The 12,130-nt window shown below is 51.9% G+C and overlaps 1 protein-coding gene across 1 annotated transcript; it reads right to left on the reverse strand.

Moving 5' to 3' along the window:
- M406DRAFT_348277 (uncharacterized protein) lies at positions 1–1,709 on the reverse strand (the record flags this gene model as incomplete). Its single annotated transcript, XM_040922372.1, has 4 exons — positions 1–183; positions 271–591; positions 659–1,552; positions 1,674–1,709. The coding sequence occupies 4 exons, from the start codon at positions 1,707–1,709 to the stop codon at positions 1–3; spliced, it is 1,434 nt and encodes a 477-aa protein (XP_040771772.1).
- Positions 1,710–12,130: the final 10,421 nt, after the last annotated feature.

Genomic DNA, 12,130 nt, shown 5'->3' on the forward strand with positions numbered 1-12,130 from the left:
TTAATTCCTCTCTACCGAGGGCCTGGCACGGACATTCTTGGCATCGATCTGCTTCTTCCTCTCGAGCTTGGCGTAGTGCAGGCCGCAAGCATTGCAGAGCGTGCGTGCCCCATCGGGACCACGCCGCCACTCGGGTGTGTCGATTCGATTGCAGCTGTGGCACCGGCCAGGAGGAGCCGCGCGCTGGTTCACCAAGAATAATGTCAGTTTTTTTGTTTCTTTCCTTTTGGTAAAAAGGTTTCAGACAGTGGCTCGCTGTGTCCCACTTACACCTCGTCGCTTTTTGACACTCGACATCTCGTATGGTGATTTAATTCCATCACTGCCGTACATCATGACATCCTCATCCTCATAAGGCGCCTTGCCACGGCTGGCTTCTCGAGCCCGGTCGTTGATGATGGTGCTGTGCTGGACCATGGTCCGGAGCTGGTCCAGCATCCCTCTCATCCACTCGGCCATGTTGATCATGTCGGTCACTTCTCGCTCTGACGGTATCCGCGTGGGTATGTGAGACGCCGGTCCTTGCTCCTCAGCAGCGCATCGGCCGTAGGCATCTGCAAAGTTGAAAACTGTTCGGGAGCCAGACGCAATCTGCTTTTCCTGTCAATTTTCTGTGGAGTGGCACGAAGAAAAGAATCAATCATAAAGGAGGGCGTACCTTGGCTAGTGCTTCTTGATATTGCCACGCCTCGAAATGCCTATTGAGAGTCTGCTCATACTTCTCCGTTGATCTCCTGCCGTAGTCACCGTCCTCCTGCACCGAGGCGCGCGATGCGTCATAGGGTGAGGGCAGCGAAGGTCCAGAAGAATACCGCGGCGACATAGGGTGTGCCGAGAGGGGGAGTTGCCCTGGTGGCAGTGAGGATGGCTGTGGCGGATAGGCCATGCCTGCTGGGTCCGAGATGGCTGAATGAGGATACCCAGCCGATCTGTGGCCCTCGGCATGACGCTCAGCCAAGTGTTGCGCGTCCGTCCTCAGCGGCGGCGGTGACGGCCGTGCTCCCAGATGGTAAGTGTTGACGGGCGGCGGTGGCGGTGGCCGTGCGTGGAGCGGAGGTCGGTTGGGGTCAGAAAAGGGTGGCATGGGCTCGCCCCTCGTGGGAAACGATGTCGGGTTGTGTAACAACCTCGGCGAAGAGTGTCTGTCCTGAGGCGAGGAATGCTCTGCTGCATAGGAACGAGAGGCGGCTGCTGCTGCTGCAGTTGCAAAGGGAGATGGTAGGCTCGGCGCGGTTGAGACTGATGTGGAGATCGAAGACGGATAGCCTGCTGGCGTTGGTGGTTTTGCGCCTATCACTTCCTGTATTGATGGTAACGACTGTCGCAGAGGTTCGTGGTCATCCATCCTCCGAGGCTCGACGGGTGACATGATGGCCGTGCCGCTGGGACCCGCTGGCGAGTGGTGGGAATAGTTGGAAGAGTAAGGAGGATGGTGGGGTTGATAATGAGGCATAGGGTTCATTAATGTCGCTGTCGCCATGGTCGGTCCCTCTGCGTGGGAGAAATGCCTAGAATCTCTTTTGAGAGGGAAGTTGCACTGGGTCAGTATGGCCTACAGAATAGAGGTGGAACATTGCCTGTAGTAATGATAATAGAGCCGAGAAGAGAAGGTGAGAGATAGGAGACTTGTGTCGCCGTTACTGCTGTGAATTTATAAACACACACACACACACACACCTTTGCCTGGCAGCGGAGTTGCCTACTTCCATAACGGTACAGGATCAAGTCACTTGAGTCAAGATCCCCAGTGCTCAGGCGAAAATGCTCAGCTTAATTCATCTGGTGGCACACCGTCCTTTTGGTTCTCTTTTTGGTTTGCTTGTTCTCTTTTTGCAGGTGTCTCGAAAGCCTGCAATGCTTTTGGAGGCAGCCGCAAATATTGTATTTCAAGGAGTCGTGGTCAAAGAAAGGGAACTGCTAGTCTCAGAGCGTCAAAATTTCCTGATCCCAGATATTTTCTTTTATAAAAAACCCCCTCCTTCGGAGAAAGGTATTCGGGCGGTGAGGGACAAAAGGTGCTGGGTGCTGGGTTTGGACGGGATGTGTTAAGAGGTCGATCCGCAACGACTCGGAAATTTGGTGGTTGAACCCCAATCGAGACGCCTTTGCGAGGTCGGCCTTTTAATGTGTGTGGATGTATGTGTGCATGCGTATGTTGTGCGCGCCGGAATATTTGTCTTCACAGAAAAGAAGTATTCGAGGAAGTGGATGATGTCAAGGGAAGGCGAAGGAAATCCAGTGCCTACCTGACAGGACCCTAGTGCGCGAGGGTCACTTGGGGATTAGTCGTGATCCTCTCTCTCAGTTCCTGGAAGAAGTCTTGCTGCTAAACCAAGTCTGAACAAGAGGACCGCCCCGTCGATGTGGGCCGTAGTAGTGGTGCTTGTTCGGCTGGAAAATTGCTGTCGAAGAACGTCCACAGAAGGAGTTGTGGATTTGTGATGGGGTTCGGAAGCGGATGTGCGCGTCACGGCCTCAACACGTATTCGCCTTGGGGAAGACCACAGAGCTGAGGTGTCGTGGACTGGCTGGCTCTCGGTCGTCTTTCGGTGCGTCAAGTGAGGCGTACGTATTACAACACACACACACGCAGCGCTTGAGTCTCGTTCGCGGCGCTTTCCTCCACCAGGTAACCGGCAAGAGTAGCTCGTCTTTCTCCTCTTCGTCTTTCTTTCTTTCTCTCTCTGCCCCAAAAATTCGACGAGTTCACGTAAGGTTGTTGTTGTTTGGTCTGCTCGTCGGTGGGAGGGAGGGAACCCAGATAGGTTAGGTTGTAAGTAGTAGTATAGGGTTGGAAGAAGATAGATGAGAAGAAGAGAGTAAGAAGAAAAAAAGAGTCCGGGCTCTGTCACAGGTGAGAAACAGGGAAGACGTCAAGTACTAATAAACTATCATTGAACCTGGGTTGGCGGGAGGAGGAGTAGGAGGAGGGGGGTGGAAGGGTATGTATGAGATAAAGTTTGCCGACGGTAGGGTACACGGGCAAGATTTAAAACAAAAAGACAAGGGCCAGAGTCTTGATAGACTCGAAAGAAGGTGTGCGATCTGCCTGAATTTGGGCGCCAGGGCATTACTATGTACATGGCGCATGGCGCAAGGCCATCCAGTGACAAGCAAGAGGTGTGTGTGTGTGCGTCCCCAGTGGCAGGGCCGCGGGTTGGGCTTTGGGTCCGGGGGGTGGGGGGGTGGAGGGGAATAGCGATTGAGAAGGGGGAAAAAAAGAAGAGAGCGACAAAGTACAACTGGGGAAAGGTACTTGAGATGTACCATGGGTAACTCCACCGGCACAGGCCAGGCACAGACCAGGCACAGGCGCAGGCGCAGGCACAAGGCACGCAGGGCAACCGCAATTACTTGGGTACTGATGTACTATTACATAGTACCTCCCAACCATATGGTAGGGTGATGAGCGCCCAAGGCAAGAGACGGAAAAGCTTCCCTGCAGGCGCGGGTGCTGGGGTGTGCTGGGTACCCGCTACTTCGTACCGGTGGGTCGCAGATACAGCAGGGGACTACCAAGGCGCCTCACCGCGATATTCAGAGCATCCCTGGTCCCTGCCCTTCCATGCGAATATGTCGATGTACTGTAGCATGGAAAACTGGGGCGATCTGGGAGAGGCGCAGAAAACCCAAGAACCCTGCACTACGCTAGGGACACGGTGACCAGGCCAGATTGGCAGGGGGTGAGCCGGTGAGGTGGGGGAGGGAATAGAAGGTGGTTATTGAGGAGCAGGAGAGGGGGGGGGGGGGTGTGAAGAAAAGACCAAGAGAAGAACTGAATGGGTTGGCGCTGTGCCAGCCAGCCCTTGGGGTACCACTACTACTATTGAGGGTCCATCATGGTCCATCTGGTATCATGGTACAATATTACGTCGTATGTACATATTCCTGGTGTGGACTTCTGCGACTTGTTTGCGATACTGGTCAGTGAGTGGGTTTATGACGAACAAGACAAGTTTTGGGCGTGGCCATCCTTTCATCCACCCATCTATCCTGCTTCTTGCGGGACTTGAGACTTTGGAAGTGGTCCCAGGGGTTCAGCAGTATGTACTGTGAAGTATGTATTACGGTATTTGTCCCTGCTTTTTCTTTTTTTCTTCTCGCTTTTTTCTTTCTTTCTCTCATGAAAAACGAAGGGGATAAGACCCTGATCCAGGCGTGCTGGCTCGCGAATGAGCTCTTGGTGAAGAAGGCATGGATCTCCAGCCCTCCTTGACGTATCCTCCGCCTGAGGAGGAGCCAACGGTCCACCGACCGTCACGCTGACAAAAGCAGTGAATGGGCTGTATAGAAAAGAAAGGGAGGCTTCCTGACAAACAGGAAAGGGGTTTGTTTGATGGATTCCCTCGGGCTGTCACATATAGGGGGTGGGGAGAGAAAGGAGAGGGAGAAATAGAGAGAAATAGAGAGAAACAGCATGGCGTCAGGCTGGAGATGGCGCCGGGCCAGGTCCGATCGGGTCCTTTCTTCTTCTTCTTCTTCTTCTTCTTCTTCTTCTTCTTCTATCGCATAGAAGCAATAATGGCTGTACTTTAATTGTACTAGAGTATGGTACGGGTGTGATCTTGTTCTGCGTTTGCCGCGCAGTGTTGGGCTCGTCCCTAACTATCGTGATTGGATCTTCGGCAACACACGCACAATAAAGCTATGGGTTGTGTGCCGTGCCATCAAGCCAACAGAAACGTTAATAGGATACAATACAATAAAATTAGAACTAAAAGAAAATATGAAAAAGAAACAAGACTTTTGCTCTTGGCCCATCTACTTCTGGGATGATACTTCGCACCTAGCCATCTGTACAACACCATCCCCTACGGCATTGCTCCGTACATGGCAATGAGTCGACGCCCCCTGGCTGGAGGATCGGGACCAGCCGCACGCGTCTGGCCCTCGATGCATATTCGCCCGTGGGTTGGATCGACGTTTTAGGAAACGAGAAGCGCAAATCTGTGCAGAAGATCTTCCCAGTTCAGCCTACTATTCCTCCCGTTGCTTTCTTTTCTTTTCTTCTTTTTCTCTTTTTCTTTCCTTTCTCTCCATCTTGTTTCCCATTTTTCTTTCTTTTCCTCTCGCGACGCGACACGAACGCGACAGTACGTGGCAGGTGGGTTACTGCACTGTATTGACAATGTCTGGATTGCATCGAAAGGGTGTGGGGGCCCCCATGCAGGAGGGGTTGATCTCGACAAACACAAAAGGGCGGTCCGGTTTTCGAGGGGTGTGTGCCAGACGAGGATATCGGAACCATCCCTCATGGACAGAGAGCGCTTACAGGGAGATGGGTAAACTGGGCCCCGATGCAGCAGTGCCTATCTATGTGGCATGACAAATGGATCCAAGTTTGTATATTGAAGCCCTGCTGCTTCTCTGCCAATGATGATCACAGTGGTGTGGTGTGTGCTGGGGTTTCCCTTGGTTGGGCTGCTGGTGGTGGGCAGCAGCGCAGTGCAGCCCATCACATCACAAAGCACAGTGCAGAATGTGGTGCAACAGCTGCATCAGTAGCAACCATGCATGCCCTCCTCATCTTTGCCTGAGCCCTAGTCTCGTCAAAAACTGCCCAACTGCAGAGTAAGGTGTGGCCAGATGCAATACTTTGCTGCAGGTGAGACAGCCCAGTCAAGTGTGGGTTGCAAGTGTTAAAATACCTTGCGCAAGTATGATGCCAACGTGGACTGCTGTTGTTGCACAGGAGAGAAGACAGAGTTGCATCCAACAAACAATGTTGACACCGCAGAATTTACACTAGAGATTGGCTTCTAACTAAGCCTAAAAGAGGCTTGTCGAATCCAAACAGATACTCGATACAGTTAAATGCTTTTGCTCATTCGGAGTGATACTACGGTTAAAATAAATCAATAAAGTGATGGTTGCTTAATTTAATTTTGTACACACCACAAATCAAATTTTGTCTGTTTCGACATGCCCCAGGCCTGTATACGTCAGCAATTGACATGTCAATATTTCAGCCGTCTCACCAACCTCGCAGATCCTAAGCGACATTCAGTTCTCGACCATTCTGAGATATGAAACCTCATTACTCCCTGTCAAGAGGTTTTCTTTCTTTCTTCCCGAGGCTCCAGAGTGCTTTTCTTCCAGGTCTCTCTGCTCAGTGTTACATGGGGCACGGCGTGACAAGGGCATCCTCAGCTCGGCCTGGGGCAGCTGAGTATCCTCCGATGAGGATGGTGCGCAGTAAGTGGCTGTGGTCCAGATGCCCTCGCCGCTCTGATGGTCCTTATGACGCCAGTGTTCGAATCTCGAGCCCGGAGTGGGTAAGAAAAAGAAGATTCATGGTTTTGTGCAGCTGACCATTCATCCTTCCGTGGCGCCATCTCAGTCTCGTCTCCATCGGGTGACAACTGGGAGCTGCAGCGCTGTAGAAGAAGCATGCGTCTTTCCTCTGCGTCGGATTGAACATCAAACCCTTCCGCACCTGTACCACCAAGCAAAGCCTTCAGTTCCGCCTTATGACGGCAGAATCTTTGGGACGTCTCGTCTGTATCTGAGTTCTAACCAAGCTATAGGGGAGGCCGCCGGTATAGAAGCACAAGAGAAAGGCACCATCGGGATGTTTTCTCCCTCGGCTCCCCTGGTTTTTTCCCCTTCCTTTGTCCTTTTTCGTTTCCCTTTTCTGAAGAGTCAAATAAGGGTTCTGCCTAATCGATTGCGCATTTTAAAAGTTCAATATACAAACAAGGCAAATGAAACGGCTGTCTCATTGAGCTTGCCTTGCTGGGCGTCGCTCTCAGCTTGGGGTGACATCGCACTGACAACCACCCCTCCCCACCCCCACCCCCAGCCCAGTTCACTTACTGCTGATATGAGCGTGAATGAAACTTGGTGGTGAACCCTTGAGTGTATCTGGCCTGATCGGAACCATCAAGGAGTTCATGAGTCGTGGCCAGATCGGACCCTTCTCCGAACTATGTGTATGGATTTCTATTGCCCCCCACACTGCGATTGGTCGCCCTGGAATGGCAGTTCGGAGATGGGTCGGCTCTCATTCAGACATCGACCAGGCGGGGAAGCATGAGATCTGATCCCGACCGTCAAAGCACTACATAGTACATTACTACAGTAGCACATGTCGTTTTAGTGCACGCAAGAGACGAATCTGCTGCCAAGCTCTTTTTCGTTTATTACCGAGCCTATTCTTTTTTTTTGGGGGGGGGGGGCGGGGGCAGCTCATGTCAGCAGCCCCCTTCAGAGTATGAGCCACTCTCCATGGTGTACTACATACACAATGTCAGGATAAGGCAAGGGGGGATGATAATTGTCATCCTTTTGAAAAGCGACGCGACGGTCCTTTGACTTCCACGATCAAACACGAAAAGGGTATCATAAGGCGGACCTATCATACCTGGGTGTCTGCGATTTATCGGCAGTATGCGATGCTGCATCAAGCAAGGATGGACCCTACCACATCATGCGCTTGTCACCTGAGAGAAAACTACATACAGCACAGTACATTATTACTTATATGCCGTGTACAGCAGTCATAACTACGAAAAGAGACTTTCCAACCCGTGCTGATACGTCAGGTACTAATAGGAGTCATGACTGCAGAAACGAGCTGGCGGCGTGGAGGTCCTTGTTTGGACGGAGGTTTAGTTGGCCTCGGTGGTTGAGGCAACACATTGTGCCAAGCTGGGGAGAAGTACTCGCCTCCTCCTCCTTTCTTTCCAAGGTTTTCGCTGGGGCGCGACTTGTTTTGAAGCTGAGTGCGATCATGACCAGAGACCCCAGGGGCAGTGCAGATCTTCATATCCGGCTCGGTGGCTTTTTGTCATCTCGCTATGGGAAGAAGCTAAACGTTGTTTCGACACTCCAAATCTTCCGCCTTCACCACGTTCTGCACATCCCTGGTGTTATATCGTACGAGTTATAGTCGCGGATCTCGGTCTTGCGGGACGAGAACGGTTCGTGCCCCGTAATCTTCGATCTGTGTACCTGTTTTCTCAGACCAACGACCCACACACACTACACATACTCACTCACGCTTCTATAGACAAACACGACAAAGGAGGGCTATGCGGCCATTAGTGATGACTCGGCGGGCGGCAGCAAGCGTCCCACCCCCCCCCCCCTTGCCAGTCGAAAACCAACCTCCTCTACTATAGTACTATATACTAACTTACCGGTAACTATTTAACTATTACAACAAGGCCCTTTCTATAGTAGAGAGAGGACACGATATGTCATCCAAGGACCCCCCCTGCCTCTGACCAAGAGATGACTGTTAACCTAGTCATGATAGGCGGCTCGGCTCTACTACATTTACCCAGCTATTACTGGATCCAGGGTCTGAATTCATCCATATCTGACATGACGCTGTCCATGCGCCTTCATAAGGCGGGGCTGACTGACGTCTCTTAGAGTTTCACATATGCTTTCCGGGGTGGGGGTTGTTTTGTTGCTGGAGCCTGCCTGACTTGCCTAGCTTTTTACCTTGCCTTGGCCTGCACTGCCTTTGTCTAATTACCCTCCTCTCCATGAACCGTTGTAATGATTTGAGTCATACACAGCACGCAACGCCGCATCTGGCATATGCGAGCCACTTCCAGGTTTGGCTGGGGGGCGGCGGATAGCTCGGTCCTTTCTGTGATCTCGGTACCACCATTTCTAGGATTGTCGCCAAGATGACGATGTCATGCTACTTCAGCCTTTTTTTGACGGCTGAAAGACTTTTTCTGTTTAAAAAAAAAAAAGAATAAGAACCAATGGCCCAAAACATTAATAATAAAAAAAGAGGGGAGAGACAGAGAGAGGAAGATAAAGAAAACGAAACCTTTTGCCCTTCGAATCCCACTGCTGGCCCACACCCTGAGGAAGACCTTCCCGCCACTTCACGTGTGGGGCCTCTTTTTTTGGCCTCCATGTACCATAGTATCTCGCTAAACCACCTGACAGATAGAATCTGGCATTTGAACGGAGATTTAACGACTCGCGATATGCAGCTTGTACGATCTTCGAAACACGGCCTGTTCGGGCACACACGGCTTCTTCCTTTTCGTTTCTCCCCCTTCCCCCCTCCTCTGTGACCCGCCCCGTAGAAGATGACGAACTAATAGTAGGTGAGCGGTTCTTACCGCCCCCCTGCTGTATCAAGTTTTTCCGTCATGTCATCATCCAATCTTGTTATTTTGCCACGGGTCAGCATTCACTCAACGGCCCAAAGTCTACTTGTCGTCCAGCCAGCCTCGTTCATTTTACCCCCCCCCCCCCAGCCAACCCGTATTCTCGGTCATACTTTCCTGTTCCGAGAGAAGGAGGACGCTTGTGCGGCTCTGTTGGTACGGTATGTTTTCAAGGGGACGAGTCGCATCTCGTTGTTGCTGCTAGCCGCCAGTGGCTTGACAACCAACTCCAGTGAAAGAGGCTGGAAATACAAGCTTGAAGCGACTTCCGCTGTGCATGCATCTGTCATGGCGCGCGGGTGGGTACAGTACAGGTTCCAGCATAGCAGAGAAGCTACTACAGAGCACGAGATCACTGCGAGGCACTACATTTTCTCGGACTTCGCCTTGCCTTGGGTTTTTGAGCCTCGCTAGCCGACAAAAGTCCTCTGGGAGTTTTTGACTTTTCACAGCGGGCGTTGCATCAGCATATCGGACCCAGTCCAGTAAGGGGTCAAGGAAAAAGGAAGGACGCATGACCAAGAGCTGAGGTAATTATCTCCTCAGATCTCAAAGAACATCCATCCATGCATTTACGGTTCGTTCAGGCTGTGCGAGTCAGCCCTGTCCCCTCCAACCATCCATCAGCCCACTCCACCGTTGGAAACGTGGTAGCAGGAATCCCAAAAAGTCTATCTCCCCTCCAGGCAGACGAGCGCAAAACGTAAGATGCATTTGCGTTCAATCATCCGTCCCGAACAGTACTGGTGGAATTGCCGCTGTATATTCTCTAACGGCCTCACCTCCTTGTTGCGAACCTTGACACTCTTGACTTTGGCGGTGCGCGCGCGTGTGTCCCGGCATTCCGTCACAATCTGGTCGGGGATCTTGAACACGATCTCGATCGGACAGATCAGAAATTCGATTAGCCTCTCTGGCCTCGGGTAGAGAACGAGGGGGGGGGGGGCGTGGTGTTAAGGACAGGGAAGGGATGATGAGAGGAGCGAGCAAAGGCTTGTTTCGGGGCATCTTGGTGGGAAATTTTAGTGCTGCAAGTGCGTGCTCCACCTTGATAGAAATCAGGCCACTTCACTCTTAAAGATTCCTCTCCCAGCCCACATACTGGGGAAGGAGAGGTAGAGAAGGTTAGGGGCCCACAGCTGCGGTCAGCAGAAGAGGATTCGGGAGGAGCCATTGGAAGGGGGGAAAGAGCCAGCCAAAGATCACTAACAGAAGCGGAAGCCTTCCCGATTCTGATCCTGGCCGATACGAAAAAGAGAAAGAACGAAGGGGAAGGAGACAAGCCGTCATTCTTCAACGACGTGGCATGGCGGGGAACCCTCTTTTTTTTTTTTTTTTTTTTTTTTTTTTTGGCCCCCTCTACTCCCTATCTTTCTTTCGTCACCATTCAAAAATCCACCCGGAAAGGAAATTTCACACCCCCCCCCACGCGCAAACCTGTCACGAGCGGCTGTCACCGCTTTAATCTTCTGAACCCAAGTGGCGAGGTAGGCACTGTGGATCATGGCTTGCTGCATCTGGTCTGACAGCTGTTCATTTGTGCATGATGTGTCAAATGTACTTTGGCAGGGCTGCCCAAGCCAGAAAGGAAGGGAATGAAGAAGGGAAAGAGGAGAAAACAGAAACCCAACAGCCCTACCTGGCAATGTACAGTACACAAATTAACACACAGCGCTCCAACCTGGACGACCCTTGGAGGGAGGAAAGGGGCCCTCTTCTGTCTCGGTGGGGGCTCCTCGATTGAAATCGACCCACCCGACCTTTTCTGAAGCTTCGAGAACAAATAAAGAACGATTTGCGCCCCACGTATGGAACTTGAACTGTGTGGGACCACCCTCTACGATCGTGTTCGGTTGGTGAAAAGGCTATCGGAGAATGGGACAGCGAAGAAGAAGGGGGGCGGACTACTGATGGCATCACGGCGGCAGTCGCTTCTTGTTCCTGTGGGGTGGGAAGAGAGAGTACAAAAGAGGCAGGGAAAAGCGTGGGAAGAAGAGGACCCTCTTCTCGCGTAGGGATCTAAGATGCACGATGCAGCAACGACGCCGTTCACCGAAGAGAAAAGATTGGTCAGCTGACCTCCCTCTTCAAACCCACGCTGTCGGAAGCTCTCTCAGCCTATTGTACGGGTTTGTTCCTTTTTGTTGTCTTCATCTCGGAATGTTCCTACGTTGTTTATTTCTTCCCATGCACTGCTTGCTGATCACAACCTCCCTAGCGAGAGGCGAAGGGTGGTGAGTGGTTCCAGAATTCGATCGCCCGCACTCACCCTCGTCTCTCCTTGGCGGAAAACTCAGGTCGATAGGAGGGAGAAGAAAAGAAGGAGGGCTTCCCAACTCTGGTTCGAAGACGAGGGAGTGATGGGGATGTGTGTGGATTGCGTCGCAGCCCATCCATCTTCTGACCGCCCCTGACGCAAACGCTGGCAGTGGACGGACCACTATGGAGGACCACCACTACTACTATGGTGCACACATACACCACAAGCATACACACACACATACACACACAGCCCGCTCCGGCCACCCGGTGACCCAAAGGAGGCCCCTTGTGATCTCCAAATCGTTCGATCTTGCGGAGCAAGTCCGGTTGATGTGGAGTGGAGTACAATTCATTACCCACTTTCATTCTCTTGCGCATCTCCCTTTTGCCCTCTCCTCTCTCTATCGAGATCAGACCGTAACCAAAAACCCCCAACCTTTCAAGGTACTTATCCTGGTACCGTGAGTGGTAGCAGACTTTCGCTCTACTAACAATGTAACTCTTGAGTGTATAAATACAAGGCAGGGTCCCCGGGGAAGACAAGGGAGGTGGGTATGACCACATGGGCTCGGCCCGGAACTCGATCCGAATCTGGGAAATATCTCCATGCGGCTTGTCAAATCACGGCACCCGATCTTGAAAGCTGGGCTGATCTGCATGGTTGCTGGTCCTGTTTGTAAGATAACCGCGTTCCCACCTTTTGGAGATTTCCTAGCAGTCCATGACCC

This window comes from Cryphonectria parasitica, assembly GCF_011745365.1.
Source record: "Cryphonectria parasitica EP155 unplaced genomic scaffold M406scaffold_9, whole genome shotgun sequence".
Classification (NCBI taxonomy): Eukaryota; Fungi; Ascomycota; class Sordariomycetes; order Diaporthales; family Cryphonectriaceae; genus Cryphonectria; species Cryphonectria parasitica.